Raw genomic sequence first — 18,543 nt, 5'->3', positions numbered from 1 at the left:
CTCTTAGGAGCCGTGCAAGATGAAAGTCTCATGCACGGTTTCGAATGAGAGAAAGAAGTGAGGAATCCTCTTTTCGACTCTGACTCTCGCACTCCAGTTGTTGCTTTTCTTTCTATTACTTTGAAAGTAGCTGCTTGAGCTTCAACCACTCGAATTTTCGATATTCCTTTTTATTTCTCATCAAACGAATTCATAGCTTTTGAGCATTTATGGGATTCTCTGATCTTCTTAGTTCTTGGGGTACTATTCATTCTTTATTTTTGATCTGTTTGTATATATTCAGGATCTACATGAACAGTGAAGAAAAGAATCTGTATTTTCTTATTATGATTGAGTAATTATAAGGTGTAAATATATAGAAATGGAAGACCTAAATTAGGTAAGAAATCTATTTAGGTATAGATCCTAATTAGCCCCTAATCTATGTCAGTAGCTAATTACAGCTAACAAAATCAAATCACATAATATCACATAATATTCCAAATAATTAGGGAGAGATTATAGGAGATTTTCCAACACTCCCCCTCAAGTTGGTGAGTGAATATTTTCCATGCCCAACTTGCTAATAATCTCCTAAAATCTTGACACTGGTAGGCCTTTGGTCAGTACATCTGCTAGCTGATCTTTGCTAGGAGTGTGGGGACTACTGATCAAACCAAAGTCAAGCTTCTCCTTTATAAAATGACTTTCTACCTCAATATGCTTACTTCGATCATGCTGAACCGGATTGTGAGCAATGTTGATTGCTGATTTATTATCACAATAGAGTCTCATAGTTCCTTCATGTTCCACTTTGAGGTCTTCAATGACAATCCTGAGCCGCAAAAGTTCACATATCCCATTTGCCATTGCCCTGAATTTAGCTTCAACACTAGATTTAGCAACCACATTTTGTTTTTAACTCCTCCAAGTGACGAGATTTCCCCTAGAAAAGTGCAATAGCCAGATGTGGACCTTCTATCTGTTGGTGACCCAGCATAATCTGCATTAGTAAACGCTTCAAGATTCAGCTTGTCGCCCTTTTTAAACAAAATACCTTTTCCAGGAGTAGCTTTGAGGTAGTGAAGAATCCGGTAGACAACTTGCATACGTTCTTCTTTAGTATCATGCATGAACCGACTTACAACTCCCACAGCATAGTCTATGTCTTGCCTAGTATGACACATATAAATTAGCCTTCCTACTAACCTTTGATATCTCCCTTTATCAACTATGCCACTCTCTCCCTGTCCATCCATTTTATGGTTTGCATCAATAGGAGTGCTCACCGCCTTGCTATTGAGACATCATGTTTCCTTGAGAAGATCAAGTATATACTTCCTTTGGGATAAAAAATACCTTTCTTAGAGTAGGCCACCTCGATACCAAGGAACTATCTCAACTTTCAAAGATCTTTGATCTCAAACTATTGAGCAAGACTACTCTTAAGAGACTTTCGTTCAGCTTCATCATTACAGTCACAACTATATCATCTAAATACACAAGTAGAGTTGTGACCATACCTTCATTTGAATGTTTGATGAACAGGGTGTGATCCCTGGTAGCTTTTCTCCGGGTAATAGGTAAATCCAAATCACTTAACTCGGGTTCATTAGAAGAAGGGTGAGTGATTTCATTTCCTGATAACGGTTCGGATAACGGGACTTGATCCGGTTCCGGATTGAGCTTCATCCTTCTTGAGTAAACTTGCCGTTTGGTTGGTTCATTCTTCGGAGGACTAGATGATGATGATGAACTAGGCAGAGAACTTGACAGGGGACAAGGACTGGACAGAGATCGGGAAGGAGAGGAAGTAGGATTGGGCGACGCACTAGGTAGTGGAGGTAGTGGTTCAAACCCACTATCTTCTTTAGGAGTCTTCCCCTAAAGATAGTGGTGGGAAGGAAAATGACTGGTTTTCATTAAAAGTGACATCCATAAAGATAAAAACTCGTCGTGTTAAAAACCTTTTGAGTATTAGAGTACCCAATAAAGACACACTTTAGAGCATGGGGTCGAGTTTTTTTCGGTTGTGATTATGCACAAATGCAACACAGCCAAAGACCCGAGGGGAAAGGTGATATTTATGGGAAACATCAGCATAAAAGGTAGAGGAGCTATAAGGGACTTTTATTTCCTAAGGTTTTGGAATGAACCCGATTAGTAAGATATGTTGAAGTTAAAATAGCTTCCCCAAAAAAGTGCTTTGGAACAAACATTTGAAAGAGGAGAGCCCGAGTAACATTTGGGAGGTGCCTATTTCTCCTTTCGTCTACTCCATTTTGTTGAGGGGTATCAACATAGGAAGACTCATGAATAATACCGGGTTTGGAAAAAATGATCAAGATACTGATTGAAATATTCCTTCCCATTATCGGACCTAAGTCTCCTAATTGACACCCCAAATTGATTGAATATCATTTTATGAAAGTTTTGAAATATAGATCGAACATTAGATTTGTCTTTCATAAGATATAGGCATATAGTACAAGTACAATCATTGATAAAAGAGAAACCATCTAGCTCCCGTAAAATTAGCAATTCTAGAAGGACCCCACACATCAGTATGGATAAGAGAGAATGGTGTTGAAACTCTAGCATTATTATTCAAAGGAAATGAAAGACGATGACGTTTTGCAAGTTCATAAACTTCACAATGAAGATTTTCAACAGCAACATCTTTGAAAATGGAAGGAAACATAGTCCTAGGAAGACTAAATGGTGGATATCCTAACCGAAAATGGTGAAGCCAAATCCGAGATGAGTGGATAGGATTACAAGAGTTGTAATAGGCACTATAACCCACAAGAGACCAACCAATTCTGCTTGAATCCTCAAGGTAGTAGAGCCCATTCCATTCCCTAGCAAATCCAATCGTCCATCCCGTTTCAGGTCCTGTAAAATACAATGATCAATAGAGAAAAGCACCTTGCAATTAAGATTTTTGGTAAGTTGATTAATGGAAAGGAGATTGGTGGACAGCTTAGGAACATGAAGGGCATTGTCAAGTTTAAGCGAGGGATTTAGAGTTACGGTTCCTAGGCCAGCTACAGTAACAGGAAATCCATTTGCTATGGTAATACTCCTATTTCATGGTGATGGTTTATAACTTTCGAATTTAGTGGGATCATGTGTCATATGGTTGGTTGCTCCTGAATCAAGAACCCACGAATTAGGGTACCGAGAAGCTGTTGAGTTTTCAAAAATTAGACACACACCTGATTGGACTAATGAACACACATCAGAAGACTTAGATAGGGAGCCAAGGAGAGCCCTGATTTGACGAACTTCTTCTCTGTTAAATATCTCTTCACTGACAGGTTTGTATTGGTCCATAGGGGCAGCTTCACCTTCACTGGTCATGTGCTCTTGTGGCTGTCCTTTAGCTCTATTGGGCACCTGCGTTCTTCCATGAAGCTTGAAGCAATTTTCCCTTGTATGGCGTGGTTTCTTTCAGAAACTGCACCATAAACCTTCACTGTCCATTGTCTTAATCTGAACCGGGCTCCTGTTTTTGTCAGGATTTGTTTCCTCCTTAAGTGCTTTCATGGCGGATCCTTCGGTGTGTTGGTCTTCAAGCATTACAGGCCGTCGGCTTTCTTCTCCTCTTACAGTAGAAAAAACTTCATTCAAAGAAGGCAGCCGCTTCTTTCCGAGAATCTGAACTTGAATCTGATCAAAGTTTGCATTTAGACCTGCCAAAAACTCAAAAATCCTATCTCTCTCCATATGGTTTCTAAGAGTATCAGTGTCTTTAGCACACCTCGTCTGTATATTCAGATTGTGATCTATTCAAGCCAGAGACCTCTCATGAGATTGTAGTATTCTGTAACAGAACGATTACCTTATTTTGTTGTTGAAGCCTTTGTCTTGAGTTCATATAGTACTGCTGCATCTTGAACTTTTGAATAAGACTGATGAACAGCCTCCATATGTCCTTGGCAATAGGGAGAAACATGTAGTTTTTGCTGATTTCAGGTTGCATTGAGCTCCACAACCTTGACATAATTGAGGAATCTTCTTCGTCCCATGTCTAAAACTTGGGATCACCTTGTCTTGGACCAGTGCCTTCTAGATAACTGAGCTTCCCTTTTCCTTTAAGAAATGTCCTCACAATTTGTGGCCACTGAAGTAATTTTTTCCATCCAATCAGTATTCCTTCATGTTGGGAAAATCTCCAATCAATGAGTTGGATTGATCCTTATAAGAGGACCTGGTTTGGTTGGAGATAGCCTTCCCTGAATCTTCCATTCGGCAACTTGAAAGGACAGATTATAGCAGGAGACTAAGAAGGGATCGACTAACAAGGGTGGTTATCACACAACTGAAGGCCAGCAATAAGGCTGGTTAAGTCAGCAATAAGGCTGAAACAGAACAGCAGCAATAAGGCTAAAAGAGGACTGCAATGAAGCAGCAGTAGTGGGAAAAGAAACAGAGGCACGAAATTCAGATCAGAAAACTAGGCTCTGATACCATGAAGAAAAGAATCTGTATTTTCTTATTATGATTGAGTAATATATATACAGGAGTAGAAGACCTAAATTATGTAAGAAAACTATTTTAGGTATAGATACTAATTTGCCCCTAATCTCTGTCAGTAGCTAATTTACAGCGAACAAAATCAAATCACATAATATCACATAATATTTCAAATAATTAGGGAGAGATTATAGGAGATTTTCCAACCAACAGTTTCTTGTAGCTAATTCTTATTGTCGCTATGAAAGAAGTTATTATAATTTTAGAACAGCTTCTTTCATCAGATTGGAGGAGGATTCTTCAATTAGGATACTTCGTCTACAAAGATACACATCTGAGAGCCTCAGCCTGTGTTTACATGGGACCTTTTTTTATTACTGTTGGTGAGAATTTCACTTGATAATGTACAACACATTGAGGGGAACAGCTGATTGGCCAGCCAAACCTGGTTGGCAGCTGTAGAGAAAGTCCTATTTTTAAAAACATCATTTGTGGATTAGATTGAAAGTTTTAATGTTAATGATTGAGCTCATAATAAAGTTTCTTGCCTTAATAACGCAGGCAATTGACATTTGAACTGTGAATGACAGAAAATTGGGGAGGCTGAGAGAGAGAAGGACAAAGATGTTGACTACCTATCTTCTATAGAGGTTATTCATGTTACGTTCTATATTGCATATTTGTTAGTGGCTTACTTAATTGGTTTTTTTGGAGTCTAGTACAGTTTTTGTCTGCTAAATGAGTCAGGATGTTTTACTCTGCAGATCCTGATCATAGATCATGCAGATATCATTGCCATGCAGGTACAGCAAGCATCTGCTTTCTTGCTTCTGATATGTCTGATCTTTAGATTTGAGCGAAGATATTTCTTCTTGACCCATTCTGGCTTAAAAATTTCCAGAATTGGTCACATGTAAATACTGTGGTTGAGCAGTTGAACTGCTTACCCTCAAAGCAGCATGGAATGGATGTTATGCGCATGAGGCAGTGGTGAGTTATGCATAGTACTATTGTGCTGTCTTATTGTTTCTTCCTTATTTCGTTTAATGAGCCTAAATGTGATGTTCATATTTTCTCTTTTGTAGGTACTTGGATGGATATGCAAGGTTCTACCGTCAGTCAATAGTACTTGGTTATTTTTTGAATCCGGGTAAGTCGGACCCAGATTCCTTACTTTTTACCCTGTCATATGTCTTCTTCCACAAACATCACAGTAGGCAAGTCTTTTGAAACATAACAGGTAGAAAAATTGCATACAAATTTTTTCCATTGGGGTAAGTTTTATTTAGGTTTAGATATGTAGTTTTATGTAGGTGTGCATTAAGTAGCTGTAGCCGCACTATTATCACAGTTAGTTTGCTTCATCAAATTTTCGTGTAATTGTTTGGGTCACATGGCCTTCTGCATTCACTGTGCTCGTGCACAAAGCAGCATACAGATGTTGAGTTCTTGTGTGTGCATATGTTCTTGTATGCTCATTGCAGTGTGTTTAAATTTTGCTTTCTCTTTTATGTTTTGTTCTTTTTGGTTGGTGAGTTTTGTGGGCTATCAAATTATATTAGGTGATCTAACCTGATGATAGTACTTTTGCAGATATGAATGCTCTGTTCAACCAGCACTGCCTTAATTATGAGGGGAAGGTGTGTAGATTTTCTTCTTAGTAAACCTTTGAGGTGCTTATCAAAGCATTCATGGCCTTGCTTTGTTTAGACAATTTAATTTGTTTGCTATGCATGTGGAGCACATATGTTCTGGTGCCAGAAGGGATGAGAGATGAATGCAGTTTCTAAGATGCCTTTCATTCTACTTATTCTTGGAGCAAACACACTGAAATATTTTGAGACACATATTTCTCTGAAGGGCTGATGTCCTTTTGCTCTGGTGATTTAAGTGGATGTGCAAAGTTTCAATAGCTTTTCTCATAGCATATTTGTATGAAGCTTGAATTATCTTAGTAACATTTCTCTATCTGCATCAATGACTCGCTTATACTTTTTCCTCCGCTTTCTTCTTTTTCGTTTCTTAAATGTTTTTTAACATCTACTCTTTTAAGCTTGACGGAGATATTGAATGCATAATTGTGCACCAAGGATTTAAATCTAATCAAATTCACCCGATAGTAAATTACCAAATGGCATGGTGACAGACATTACGTAATGTCTTGTGCATGTCAGCCATGAATTGTTTCTCACTGTGCAAAATTCAGCATCAAGCACACATGTTTACCACATTTCCAACTTTTAACATGTGACTGCTAATACAAAATCAGCTATACACAGCAACAAGAACAGCTGTAAACCGAGTCTTATCCATCTAGGCAAAGTCAGCTGGATGATTTCTATTATACCCGTATGTTTGATCCTGTATTAGATCCTCTGTAAGCTCTAAATGCTCCATGTATTTGCTTATCTTCTGGTTCCACATCCTTCTAGGTCTTCCCTAGCCCTTTTTAACAGCTTTTTCATCTCTTGCTCACCTCTTGTCACTGAAGCATTAGAATGTCCTTGTTTAACATGACCACACCATCTCAAAGGAGCTTCCATCACCTCATAGTCTATTTGGGGAAACACTTACTTTTTCCTGGGTAGTTCATTACTTAGTCTTGTCCTTTCTCTAGTGCCCATACATCCAATGATACAATCTTATGTCTGCCGTACCTATTTTATACAGAGGGTAAAATTTTTGTACTTGGGCAATGGTATCAACTCTCATTTTCCACAAGTGGATTCTAATATTAAGGTGTGTTTACCGAATAAACATTGAGAACAGGTGGTCTGTTGGTTTTCCTTAGTGTTGCGGTGTTCAATTTTTGTTTAATAGATTAAAATAAAGAAAACATTGAATATTAAAAGTAACATATGGGGGTGGGTAGGGGCCAGATCTTTGATGAACCATCATTAGTAGCAAAGGAGGCGATGTAGGGCCGGATTGGAGTTTTTCTGTTAAAGATTTCATTTGTGGGTTTCCATTAGAAAGAAGAAGGCTGATCTATATCTAGTCTTCTTATGATGATAATATGCGAAAGCATTTCATTTGTTTTTTAATCTTTTAGCATTTTTAATATGGGTGGAGGGAAATTCTACTTTTCAATGCTCTCAGGTGTTTGGGTCAATCTTAACCAAATGAGTCTGCTCTGGCTCTCAATGACTAATTAATTTTCCTATAAGTTGTGCAGGTGAAGTTGGTCTGCGAGTACAAAGGAGTTCTGCCTAAAGTGTTAATCCAAGCACGTCAGGTATAGGGCTTTGCTATACTCATTCTTGTTTGTAATGTGCAATCAGATTCACCTCTCTTATATGAATATGATTGTGTTTGTCCTTGATATGAAATTTCTGTTGCAGGGTAGACTTTGTTGTTAAATCCGAGAAATTCCTTTTGTAGTCCTTCCGTACACTTTGTCCATGAATCCTGTATGATTCGTTTTAATAATCCCTCAATATAGTGTAGAGGAAGTGACCCATACTAGTCAATACTACTGGAGCCTTCAGATGACGAATATAGTGCTGTAGCTACTGTTATTAAATGGTTCTTTCCCATGAAGTCCATATACGTAATGTAAATAGAGACCTGATGCAATAGATATGAAATGTCATGAGTCCTAATTACTGTGAAATACTATCATATTCTGTTGGAGTTTTTTTATTTTTACTCTGAGATATCAAATAAGCTAATTAGGGATTCGGGCATTAAATGGATAGTGTATATATATGCGCTACAAACAGAGCCTCTACGTAATTTTAAATTTACATGAGTAAAGATGTATTTGGACAAAAGAAGTAGAGTAAAGATGTTTCCTTTTGTGTTGTCTCTCTCCTCTCTCTTGTGATCCCTAAAACCCTAACCAAATGGTTTTTGATAGTCAACCCACCTTAATGGGGTCATGAGAATATTTGTTTTGACTTTTACCACATTAATTGCAAATTGACCGATAAGTGCTACGGCATTAGGTGTTGCTGGTTTACTCTTGCTGTTATCTACTTGCCAGAGTTAAAATTTTTTGGTTTTGGACAAAATTTTAGATAATTAATAATTGCTTGACCTAAGTATTCTTCATGGGAAACAATGTTCAATACTATAGTGGCTCTGTCCAACCTTCATGGTAGCCTTTCTTTTTCAGATATACGGTTTTCACTTTCGCCTTTTTCATATTTATAGATTAATAATGTTTCATCTTCTTTTTCTTTTTTTCCTTTCAATGGGCTAGGCAGGCTTCTTCCTCTGACGTTAAAGTTTCTTCATTCCCTGCAGATCTATGAACGCTTTGATGCTGACTCAATATCAGAAGCTGATGATGCACGGCTTGAATATTTTACTAAGAAAGTATGGGTGTGGTTATTTTGCTATTTTGTGTGCTCATATGTTCATGTCATTCTGGGCATTTAGTAAGCCATGTAACTTAGTCCACATCAGTCTGTCGCATGTATGCGTCAGTTATATGTACGTTTTGCATCATTGAGTTCTTTGTAATGCCATTTGCTGAGTGGTCGTTTGTCCTTGTGTTATGTTGGTTGAAGTTTGTTTTGGCCTTTCTCTTGCTGCTCTGATTCTGTCTTTTGGGCAAAGCTGATGTTTGGTTACATCATCTCCGTATTCTAGTTACATCTGAATTCCCTATTCCATCTTTGAATGACATAGCGCTTTAAGATTGCATAACCTTGCCATTTATCCTCTTTCTGAATTTCCATTTGAAAATGGCCAATAATGTTACTCCACAATGCCTAGCCACCTAGCTAAGTGTTTTTGAAGATCACTTTAGTCAGATTTTGAAAGTAACAATAAATTATGTACCAATAATGCTGCATATCTGTAAATATTTTGTGGAGAAAAGGAGCCCGCGTAACAAATTGCTTCCCGCCTTCATTTGTGATTGTCTTTCAGATAATTACCTTTGGCATACAGTAGAGATGCTTCTATAAAGAAATTTAAATTTAAAGGCATGCCTTTTCAAGTGAGGTATAAGCTTGTTTTTCTCGTATTCTAAGTTCAGTTTCTTGGTGCAGGTATTCCCAAAAATTAAAGATTCAATACAGGTATGTTGACTGGAATTAGCATAGATAAGTAAAATAGATCCAGATATCCACCCCAACCCCCATAACATACACACCCACACACAGACGTAGATTGCACCACATTACGTCGTTTTGTAGGTTTTGCTCAAAGTTTTCTTTATTTTTTATTAGATTTCTTCACAATAAATAGATCTTCCATATGGTATATGCAATAGATTTCTTGACGCTTGCACTGGATATGTTGGCTATTCAATTTGCTATTTTCTTTGGGGGCAAGTATCTGCTGCTCTATTTGTGTGTTTAATATGGTTAGATATTCGTAGTATAAGGTTTCTGATGACCTTTTTCAATTATCAAGAGTACATACTTTCACTTAGATTCAGTTTCCTCTCCAACTCATATTACCTTTCATGACAAGAATGCAAAGCCAAAAAAAGACATTAATGACCTTTTAAGATAGCATGTTTTCAATTTAATGTTTGCAGAGGCCACTAAACCTACTTTTGGTCAAAATAGATTTCCTCTTTCGTGTACCTGATGACCATTTTCTCTTATCACAGCATGGTCTTTATCCTCACATTCATTTTCCTCTCCAGCTTAGACGACCTTTCATGGCAAAAGATGAAAAGACTTTGATGACCTCTTAAGATAGGATTTTCTCGAGGGTCATTTTGTTATGGTACAGTGAAACATTCTTAAGGACAAAGAAAACTTCCTTTCTCTTATACCTGGACCACTTTTTATTTTTAGAGTATATTCTTTTTCGTCACATACAGTTTGCTCTCCAACTGAGATGACCTTTTGTGGCAAAACAGGAAAAGGACTGTCGTGATCTTTTAAGATAGCATGCTCGAGTGTAATTTTTGTAGGGGTAGTAAACCTATTTTACAAAAAAAAATGATTCCCTCTTTTTTGAACCTGATGACTGTTTTTATGCAGGGTGGGATCATGCTTTTTATCAGTTCCTACTTTGAGTTTGTTCGGATTCGGAATTTTTTGAAGTCACAAAATGCTTCTTTCTGCCTACTCGGCGAGTAAGGACCTTTCTACTATTTGTCATAATGACCATCTCTATCCTACCATCTTGCCTCTTCTAAGTTAGAAGGCATTAAATTTGAAAACGAGTTTTTGGCATTCATTCGAAATATATTCTTGAATTTATCCTTCCTATTTTAGGTACACAAAGCAGAGTGATATTTCTCGTTCACGAGTTTGGTTCTTCGAAGGCAGGAAGAAGATTATGCTGTACACGGAAAGAGCACACTTTTACCACAGATATAAGGTTATGTTGCGCATAACCTCTCATTTGTGTTGTATATGTAAGAATGTCAGGTCCTTAGAAAGCCATGTGGGACTTTCCATGAGTCGCTAAAACCCTCTGTTAAGCAAGAGTAGGCAACGTATTTCAATCCAATATGAATGAAAATCAGCATGAAGTTATAATTATGCTTATAATTGTAGAAAGAACAGGTACTTGACTGTTTCTAAATCTAGCCCAACATTTCAACTTTGTTAAAAGGATAAATGCAATTTCAAATCCAGCTTTGTGTTAACCAATCGTTGCCATTTCTTTGAATTGATGACATGATCAGGTGATTAGACGCTCATTTTCTTGATGTTGTCATTACTTCCCCTCCCCACCCCCACCAAAACAAAACAAAAAAACGCTCCTCTCTCTCCCCTTTTGGAACTTGGTCTTATAAACTGCAAAACATCACTTAGTTAAACTTAAATGATACGTAAGTTCATTTGGTTGGTTTGGAAAGAGTGCTTTCGAGGGGGAAGAGTCCTCTATTCAAGATCTTATTTAAAATTGGCTTAAAGTTCTTCATCTTCGGTATAGTGGGGATTCACTCTTCAATGTAAATGCTTCGCTGGATATTGTGGATTATTTTTCTTATAAATGAGCCCCCCTTTTTTCTCTTTTTTTACATGGGTTGGCACCCTCTTGATGCCTCTAGTGAATTTCTCTTTGCTTTCAAAAAAATGAAAGAAAGAAATGAAAGTTCACATTTCTATTTTCTTGCGCATTCTATGCTAAGAAATACTTATTTGGGTCTGGTTGGAGTTGATAGATTGATGCGCCAATCAAGTTATTGGTTGTAAGGCATTTTGATTTAGTCCTGAATTGACATATTTTATAGCAATGACGACTCTGTTTGCCTTCAAATTTCCCACGGGTTTTAGTTTGTTTTCATCTTTTTAGAACCCACCTATTTTGAGAACTGATTACGTTATGAGTTAGCCTTTTTTTATTCTGGTTTCCAACTGCTGGTGTCATAAAAAGTTTCTTTCAGTAAATATTGGAAATTATGTAATCTAGCAACCATAGCACCAACGAATGATGTAAGAGCGTGCTTTCTTCCAACCTTGAGGACTAGAGTCTGCATCCTAACACTATAGTCCTTTGCATACTATCAAAGCATATGGAATCGATGGAGAATTTGAGCTTGCAAAAGACAGTACAAAAATCAAATGCGAAGTGTAAAACAAATCATATATTCGACCCAACCCACTTAATGGCTTGAACCTTCGTTTGGTTTTGTGTGTGGAAATCATGAATACGTTAAGTTTGCTGCCCACATATGTGGTGGATATGTGAGAGTTCTCTGCCCACATGTGTGCACAATGCTTGAGGCCTTTAAATCAAGTTTGCTGACATATATTACCACTCACAATATTGCTTGCCGTTCGAATTTTTGATTGATTGTCATAATTGGCTGGTTAAACCTCAACATTGGTCCAATCCTGGTTTTCGACCTCAAATGACCATGATAATTTGTCTAATCTAAAAGTCTAAGCTGTTAGGTGGAGGAATAACACATGTGCATAACGCCTGTAGTAACCCCGTAAATAAGCAATATGGGATATACTTTCATACCTGTTCTCACGGGCCAATCAGAACAAGAACAGCATGTGGAATTAATGAACGGGGAGCCTCATGAGAGATAAATCTAGGGCAAACCTGGCTTTCATACTGTGTTAGAATTTTCAAACTAAAAGCTTAAGCTAATAGGTGAAGAGAGACCACGTATATATAACACCTAATACAAACCCCAAAGACAAGCGATGTGGGAGCAGACCCAAATAATCAAGTTGAACCAGATTAGGAACTGGTTCCTGGACTGACTGGTAGACCGGCATGTTTGGTTAGTTTTGCCACACTTGGTTCATGAAGTCAATGTGTGAACATCTTTCCTCATCTGTCCACAGTCCTTATGTACCAACAGATATGCATAGACATGTTCATAGTTGCCTACACACGTGTCCTTGAGCATGTGAATGCAGTACAGAGACAGTTGCAAAATCTGAAAATACTTTTTGACTGGTGGGATATGTTCCACAGATTTTGTGCAAGCCATTGCTAAAGACTTCACTTCTCTTACTTGGATTGTGTGTTTATCTATTAAAAAGTTTGTGGCTGTCATGGGGCAATCATGACTTTTTTAGTCTGTAAGGTTCATTGCCTTTAGTGCATTCCAAATGATATTTCATGAATTGAGTGAAGATGCATCTGGTAGTAAGAGGAGGATAGTATAGAGAAACTCTGGAGGTGCAGTTACTGCATTGCTGTTCATAATAACACAATATGCTAAAAAAAATGTAACTTTTAATAAACAAGGCAAGTTTTTGCTTAAAAGGAATGCACTAGCTCCAATTACTGTATGCGTTGTTTTTTGCTAAGAGCTGCAATTACTGATATAATACATTGGGCAGGTCCATGTGATGCCCTTTTTGCCATAAACTATCTCAAGAGAACCAAAGGAATTTCAAGTGGATGGAAAAATTCACTTCTATACTTAATCTAGATAACTAATGTTTGCGGGACACGCAATAACTTTTTAAGTGACAATTGCACTCTTACATCATTCTGTTCTCCAGTTCGTAAAACTTCTGATGATTACATTCCGAGTACTCATTCATGGTCTCTCTTTTGATACTTTGGTTTTGTTGATTGCATACTGTTGAACACTTCGTCTGTCTTTTTGCCCACAGATCCGAGGCATACAAAATTTAATAATCTATTCTTTGCCTGAGAGGAAAGAGTTATATCCAGAGGTAGACATTTGTTTTCCATGCTGCTTCCTTTTCCCTTTGCATTCTGTCATTGTACGGTATTGGGCATGATGCAAGCTCAATATACATTATCTTTAATGATTCACTTCTGCTGTAATATTTTATTTTCTTATGACAGATTGTAAATATGCTTGAGGGATCCCATGGCATGACAAGCACGGTGCTTTTTTCTCGTTTTGATCAGCTCCGGGTAACATGCTGTTCCTATTCTGTGCCCTTCATTTTACTTTGCTGCGAGATAATACGTCGAGGAATGGACTATTGCTTGTTTTATCATGTGATAGTGTTGGGTAGTTGTGGATAGTGATTTCATATGTTGACTGACATAGGAGTCTGTGTGTGACTTTGTTGTGTTATAATGTGATGTCATCAGTAGATTAATGCAGCTCATATAACTTATCCTACTCAGTGATGTCACTGCTTATGGCCAAATAAAAAAAGGTTTCACTTCTTGCATTTATTCAAGGACCAAGTTTCCTGTGGATACTAGTTCTTTGAGATCAGTGCCGTTTTTACTATTTTAACAGTTCTTAATTTCCGACTGTTCAAATATTGGTATTTTTGGTGAATTGGAAAGATAGTATGTTCTCGAGATGATTCGTGTCATATTTAGTGTAAGCATATTGCTCATGTGCACCGTGCATTATTGATTTGCTGCCTCATTCTCATTTTTTTGTGGTGATTATGTTCAGCTGGAGAGAATTGTCGGTTCCACCGCTGCGAAGAGGATGATAACTTCGGAGAAGAGTGTATTTGCTTTTTGTTAATTGATTATGGTGGATAGTAGAACTTAGCGAGTGTCTGATTCCCATTTAAGATTGTTTGCTTAGCCAAAAAGAGAATAGCATAGGATTCCAGGGGTCACCGGGGCATATCGAGCCAATTTTGTGAAACAGAGGGGATAGAACAAAATCAAGATCCTGAGATGGATCAGCAGTTTTGCCATGGAGTTTCCATGTCTTTCTTGTGTGTAGCTGCTTTAGAGGAGCCCTCACTTACAGCAAACGAAGTGAATTGTGCATATTGGCAGTTTTGAACTTTTTGAGAATGGGAAAAAAAAAATGTCATATGTGTTTTTGAAATTCGGATCTGCCGGAATATTATGTCTGTGTCGACTGTTCTTTCAATCCTATGTTCTGTTTTCCATATAGCTTCTGCCATACCGTGCCAAGAAGCGCCGGGCGATCGACCAAAATCCCGATGCGACAATGACTCGGCACTGCGCAAGCTTACAAAACTGTACAGGTTTCATAATTTACTTCTTCTCGTCAAATATAGTTCAATTATCTTAGACTCGGAAATATGAAACATTAGCAAAACAGAAGATTTACCCCGAGCATTGCAATGCATTTTATGTCCCCGAATAGGTCCCATTCTCCAGTTCTTGCAAGGAAAAAGGCATGGTTTCGACCCCGAGCGCATTTGGGATTTTGTCGTGGTAACAACTCGCCCAACCGATTTAGAAAGCCCTAAATTTCGTGATCGAATTGACTGTGAACTGGGTTTTTCCATGACCCAAATTAAATTTTCAACATCCAAAGTGACTGGGACGCAAAAGGATTAAAAATAAAAATTTTGACTATTTTTCCAGATTTTTTCGACTTCCCTTGATATTTTTTTGAAATTGTCGGCCTTTTTAAATAAAAAAACCTAAAAAAATCCAAAAAAACATGAAAAATATTTTTTGTTTGAAAATGGTTCATCATGTTTGGCCCAGGGTTCTGAAGTAGATCTTTGATTTTTATGAATTTTTTTTTATTTTTAATTGATTTTCTAAAAGAAAGATTAATTAAAAATCGGTATCAATAGCGGGATTTAGGCCTCCTCATCTCCTTGTCGAGATTTAGGCCTCGTCTTCTTGACCTTGATTGGGCTCATTAGCCGAGCCCAGTCCGCGTGAGGGCCCGGGCCACGGTCCGGGCTCTATCTTGTCTAGATTCGGTTGACTCATACCACCCGATCACACCGAGATCGAATTCGTATATCCCGCCGCGATTTGATATGGGCTTGGAAGGGCCCCGAGCTAAGCCCCTCCCGGAGTTTTAGCAATCCATTAACCCAATTTTTCGAGGTCGAATTGTGACATCCGCCATCGTGAGGGCTTCATGGCCGTTGCCCGGGGTCCAAGAAGATGGTCGGCCTCTTAACCCATAAAGATAAGAAAAAGAAGATAAGATTAAAACATTTGAATTTTTTTTAAAAGTTTATTAAAAATTGTCCACACAACAACAGAGATGTCACGTGGGACGGTTAGCGTCCACGTCAGCAATATGCGGCTAATAGTACTTAATCGGCAAAAATTAAAATAGCTCGGGGCTAAATCAACAAATTTAAAAGGCCTAAGACTAAATTGATAAAAGTGCAAAAAGTTTTGGACTTATTTGACAATTTTCCTCGTGTTAGTTACCGGTTCGGGTACGAGGGCTTTATATAGATGGATTTTCATTTATTTGAAAACCTGCCAATGAAGATTCATGGGAGGAAACACGCGACCCTTGAATTTTAATATAATTCGATAAACATAAAAAAAACTTTTCTGAAAATGACTCAAGAATTAAATTTGATCACACGTGGGAGATTTGCCCAAAAATTCAGCCCCAAAAGTCAGGTGCGAAAATCACATGGAAATGGAAGTTTTTCTCTCAAATTGAACAAAAAAAAAAAGTTTAAATATGAACGAATATGATTCTAATTTTTATTTAACTTAATTCTGTTTCATAATAACGATTAGACCGTGCTTAATAAGTTTTCGTGCACATTGTCCTATGAATGCGTTTCTTCATGGTAATTTGGTAATTTACAATTTTACTTTTGAACTGCCCCAAGAAAATTCTACCTAAAATTACAAGAAAAAAAGAAAATTTAATTGCCAACTAATCCACTCGAAGTTAAAAGTATTAGAAAAGAAAAGAAAAAAAATTAGCATATCTAAGCTTGGAAATACTCCAATCAATGGAGGACAAAACCGTAAATTCATGTACAACTAGGGTTTTTGCCCTTCATTTCCAGTGCGTATCGGATACACACTCTCTCCACATATAAGCCTCACCGCCCCTCTTCCCCCACCCCACACCCACGAACCGCAAGCCGACGGCCGCCGCTGCTCTCAACTCCTCCGGTCTCTCTCCGCCTTCACGTTCGCTTCTCGAAGAAGAGACAATGGGAGTCTTCACCTTCGTTTGCAGGAGCTCCGGCGGCGAGTGGACGGCGAAGCAGGTCTCCGGCGACCTCGAGGCTTCCGCTGCCTCCACCTTCGAGCTCCAGAGGAAGCTCGTCCAATCCGCCTACGCCGCCGACTCCTGCGGCGGCGTCCAGTCCTCCTTCTCTCTCGTCACCCCTTCCTCTGCCGTTTTCCAGGTCTCTGTGAGATACATGCGTTGATTGATTCATATGTCATGTCGAAACTGTGAGATTTACCGAAGAAAGTGGCCGATCTGCATCGAAAGTGATGGCGCGAGTGTTGAGATAGCATTTGGTAGAGATTTGGGATTCTTTTAGGGGGAATATATGTCGTGATGCTGCTTTCGTGTGTATAGCCTCGGATTGTGTTGCTTATGTTGTTTCTCGATTGTGCGTTAAGGTATTGCAGATCTTTGCTTTTTCTTGTTACCTGTTGTTAGGTACTCAGGGTTGCTTTTCTGCGAGGGTCATCGAAGTAATTACTTATCCGTATCCATACTGAGTTGTAGTTAGGGAACTTCTTGAATTTGTGTGCAATTGGGTCAATAGTTAATGGTTTGAAGTACGGTTCTAAATGAGGAGATTGCGGCATTTTCTTGGTCATGAGTCTTGGAGTGAATGATAATGTACTGAGATAGATGTTTCTTGATAAAGTTTGCTGATGCGAAGACTGTCCATTGTGGTGTTGATTTGAACATTCACTCTTATTTTCTTGATTTCGAAACAATTTGATGTCCATTTGAGATAGTAGGTGAACTATGAACGTGATTTTGGACAAACACAAGTTGTTGAGTTTTGTTGGGTTTTACATGTTTGTTGGGGCCATAAGATGTCTCTGCGAATTGTATATGCATAAATTGATTCATGAACTTTATTGAATTCTTGTGAATTGGGGGTTGCTTTGTCATCGTGACAACACTCTATTGTGTTTCCATCTTTCCTTTGCTGTGAACTTCTTATGTAGTTAGAAGGCCTACATATATTCTTGTGCTTGCCACAGGTGATCATTGGAGGTGGTGGTGGCGGTGGTTTCATTGGAGGAGGCGCAGCTGCTGGGGCCCCTGCAGGTGGCGGTGCAGCACCGGCTGCTGAAGCACCTCCGGCAGAGGAGAAGAAGGAAGAGAAGGAAGAGAGCGACGACGACATGGGATTCTCTCTATTTGATTAGGGCAGTTGACCTGTGCTATTCTTTTTCTGTCTTTAGTGAATGCTTCTTTTTCATGTCTCCCTGAAGACCCCCATGTCGACCACATCCTAAATAGCATGAGAATTTTGTCTGGATTTTCAATTTCTGTGCCTTTTTTTGTCCTCTTCGGTTAGAACGATGGATCGCAGTGAACATTTGGTAATGTGAGTCATGTTTAATAGTATTTGCACAGAATGACCTTCCGTAGCACACCGAATTACGTAAGGTAATGTGAGTCCATCTGATCGCGCTGCATTTGTTCGTCTTCTTCTCCGCTTGAATCTTTTCATCTTTCTGTTCTCTAATTATATTCCCTGTTTAGTGAGTTCTGGCATGAGCAGCCGATACCTTGTTACCTGTATAGCCCTTGTTTGTCGACCTCAGATGAGGTTAGGTCATGAAGGCGCATGCAGCCGCCACTCTCTTCCTTGGTCCATCTACTCACGGTCGTCTATCATTCCCGGTGGTTACTGAGGATAATTTGAGCTTTAAGATCATAAGCACCATCTCTTTAATCAGCTGGTTTCTTTTGGTAGGACTCTCTCCGTGTTTATCGCTTCTCTTATTCCCTATCGTAGCAGGCGGACCGAGTTGCAAATAACCCGGGCGATCATGTTCAGCTTGCGCACAAAA

General features: G+C 38.5%; 2 protein-coding genes across 8 annotated transcripts in view; both read left to right on the top strand.

The window, feature by feature from the left end:
• Window positions 1-14,444, top strand: part of LOC115730703 (U3 small nucleolar RNA-associated protein 25-like) — a 321,158-nt gene extending 306,714 nt beyond the window's left edge. For 6 of the 7 annotated variants that reach the window (XM_048278390.1, XM_048278388.1, XM_048278393.1 and 3 more), the window contains 13 exons: window positions 5,049-5,108; window positions 5,223-5,261; window positions 5,360-5,448; window positions 5,544-5,608; window positions 6,052-6,098; window positions 7,634-7,693; window positions 8,707-8,778; window positions 9,459-9,488; window positions 10,407-10,501; window positions 10,644-10,749; window positions 13,464-13,526; window positions 13,663-13,734; window positions 14,237-14,444. In XM_048278390.1, the coding sequence (XP_048134347.1) occupies window positions 5,049-5,108; window positions 5,223-5,261; window positions 5,360-5,448; window positions 5,544-5,608; window positions 6,052-6,098; window positions 7,634-7,693; window positions 8,707-8,778; window positions 9,459-9,488; window positions 10,407-10,501; window positions 10,644-10,749; window positions 13,464-13,526; window positions 13,663-13,734; window positions 14,237-14,311 (873 nt within the window). In that variant the 3' untranslated portion in view covers window positions 14,312-14,444. Of the gene's footprint in view, window positions 1-5,048; window positions 5,109-5,222; window positions 5,262-5,359; window positions 5,449-5,543; window positions 5,609-6,051; window positions 6,099-7,633; window positions 7,694-8,706; window positions 8,779-9,458; window positions 9,489-10,406; window positions 10,502-10,643; window positions 10,750-13,463; window positions 13,527-13,662; window positions 13,735-14,236 lie in introns of those variants that run through there. The other variant, XR_007198273.1, reaches the window with a different exon arrangement.
• A 2,130-nt stretch (window positions 14,445-16,574) lies between these two features.
• On the top strand, window positions 16,575-18,089 carry LOC115730704 (60S acidic ribosomal protein P3). The gene is made up of 2 exons (XM_030661307.2): window positions 16,575-16,901; window positions 17,725-18,089. The coding sequence occupies exons 1-2, from the start codon at window positions 16,704-16,706 to the stop codon at window positions 17,890-17,892; spliced, it is 366 nt and encodes a 121-aa protein (XP_030517167.1). The 5' UTR covers window positions 16,575-16,703; the 3' UTR covers window positions 17,893-18,089.
• The last annotated feature ends 454 nt before the right edge of the window (window positions 18,090-18,543 follow it).

The sequence above is a fragment of the Rhodamnia argentea genome, chromosome 4 (assembly GCF_020921035.1).
Source record: "Rhodamnia argentea isolate NSW1041297 chromosome 4, ASM2092103v1, whole genome shotgun sequence".
Lineage (NCBI taxonomy): Eukaryota > Viridiplantae > Streptophyta > Magnoliopsida > Myrtales > Myrtaceae > Rhodamnia > Rhodamnia argentea.
Note: the sequence above shows the minus strand (reverse complement) of the source record. Positions and strands in the feature narration are given on the sequence as shown.

What these genes read in the sequence shown, in the direction of transcription:
- LOC115730704 (XM_030661307.2), top strand. Translation starts at nt 16,704, where the DNA reads ATGGGAGTCTTCACCTTCGTTTGCAGGAGCTCCGGCGGCGAGTGGACG. An exon ending in CTTCCTCTGCCGTTTTCCAG is followed by an intron (nt 16,902 to 17,724) that starts GTCTCTGTGAGA and finishes TGCTTGCCACAG; the next exon opens with GTGATCATTGGAGGTGGTGG.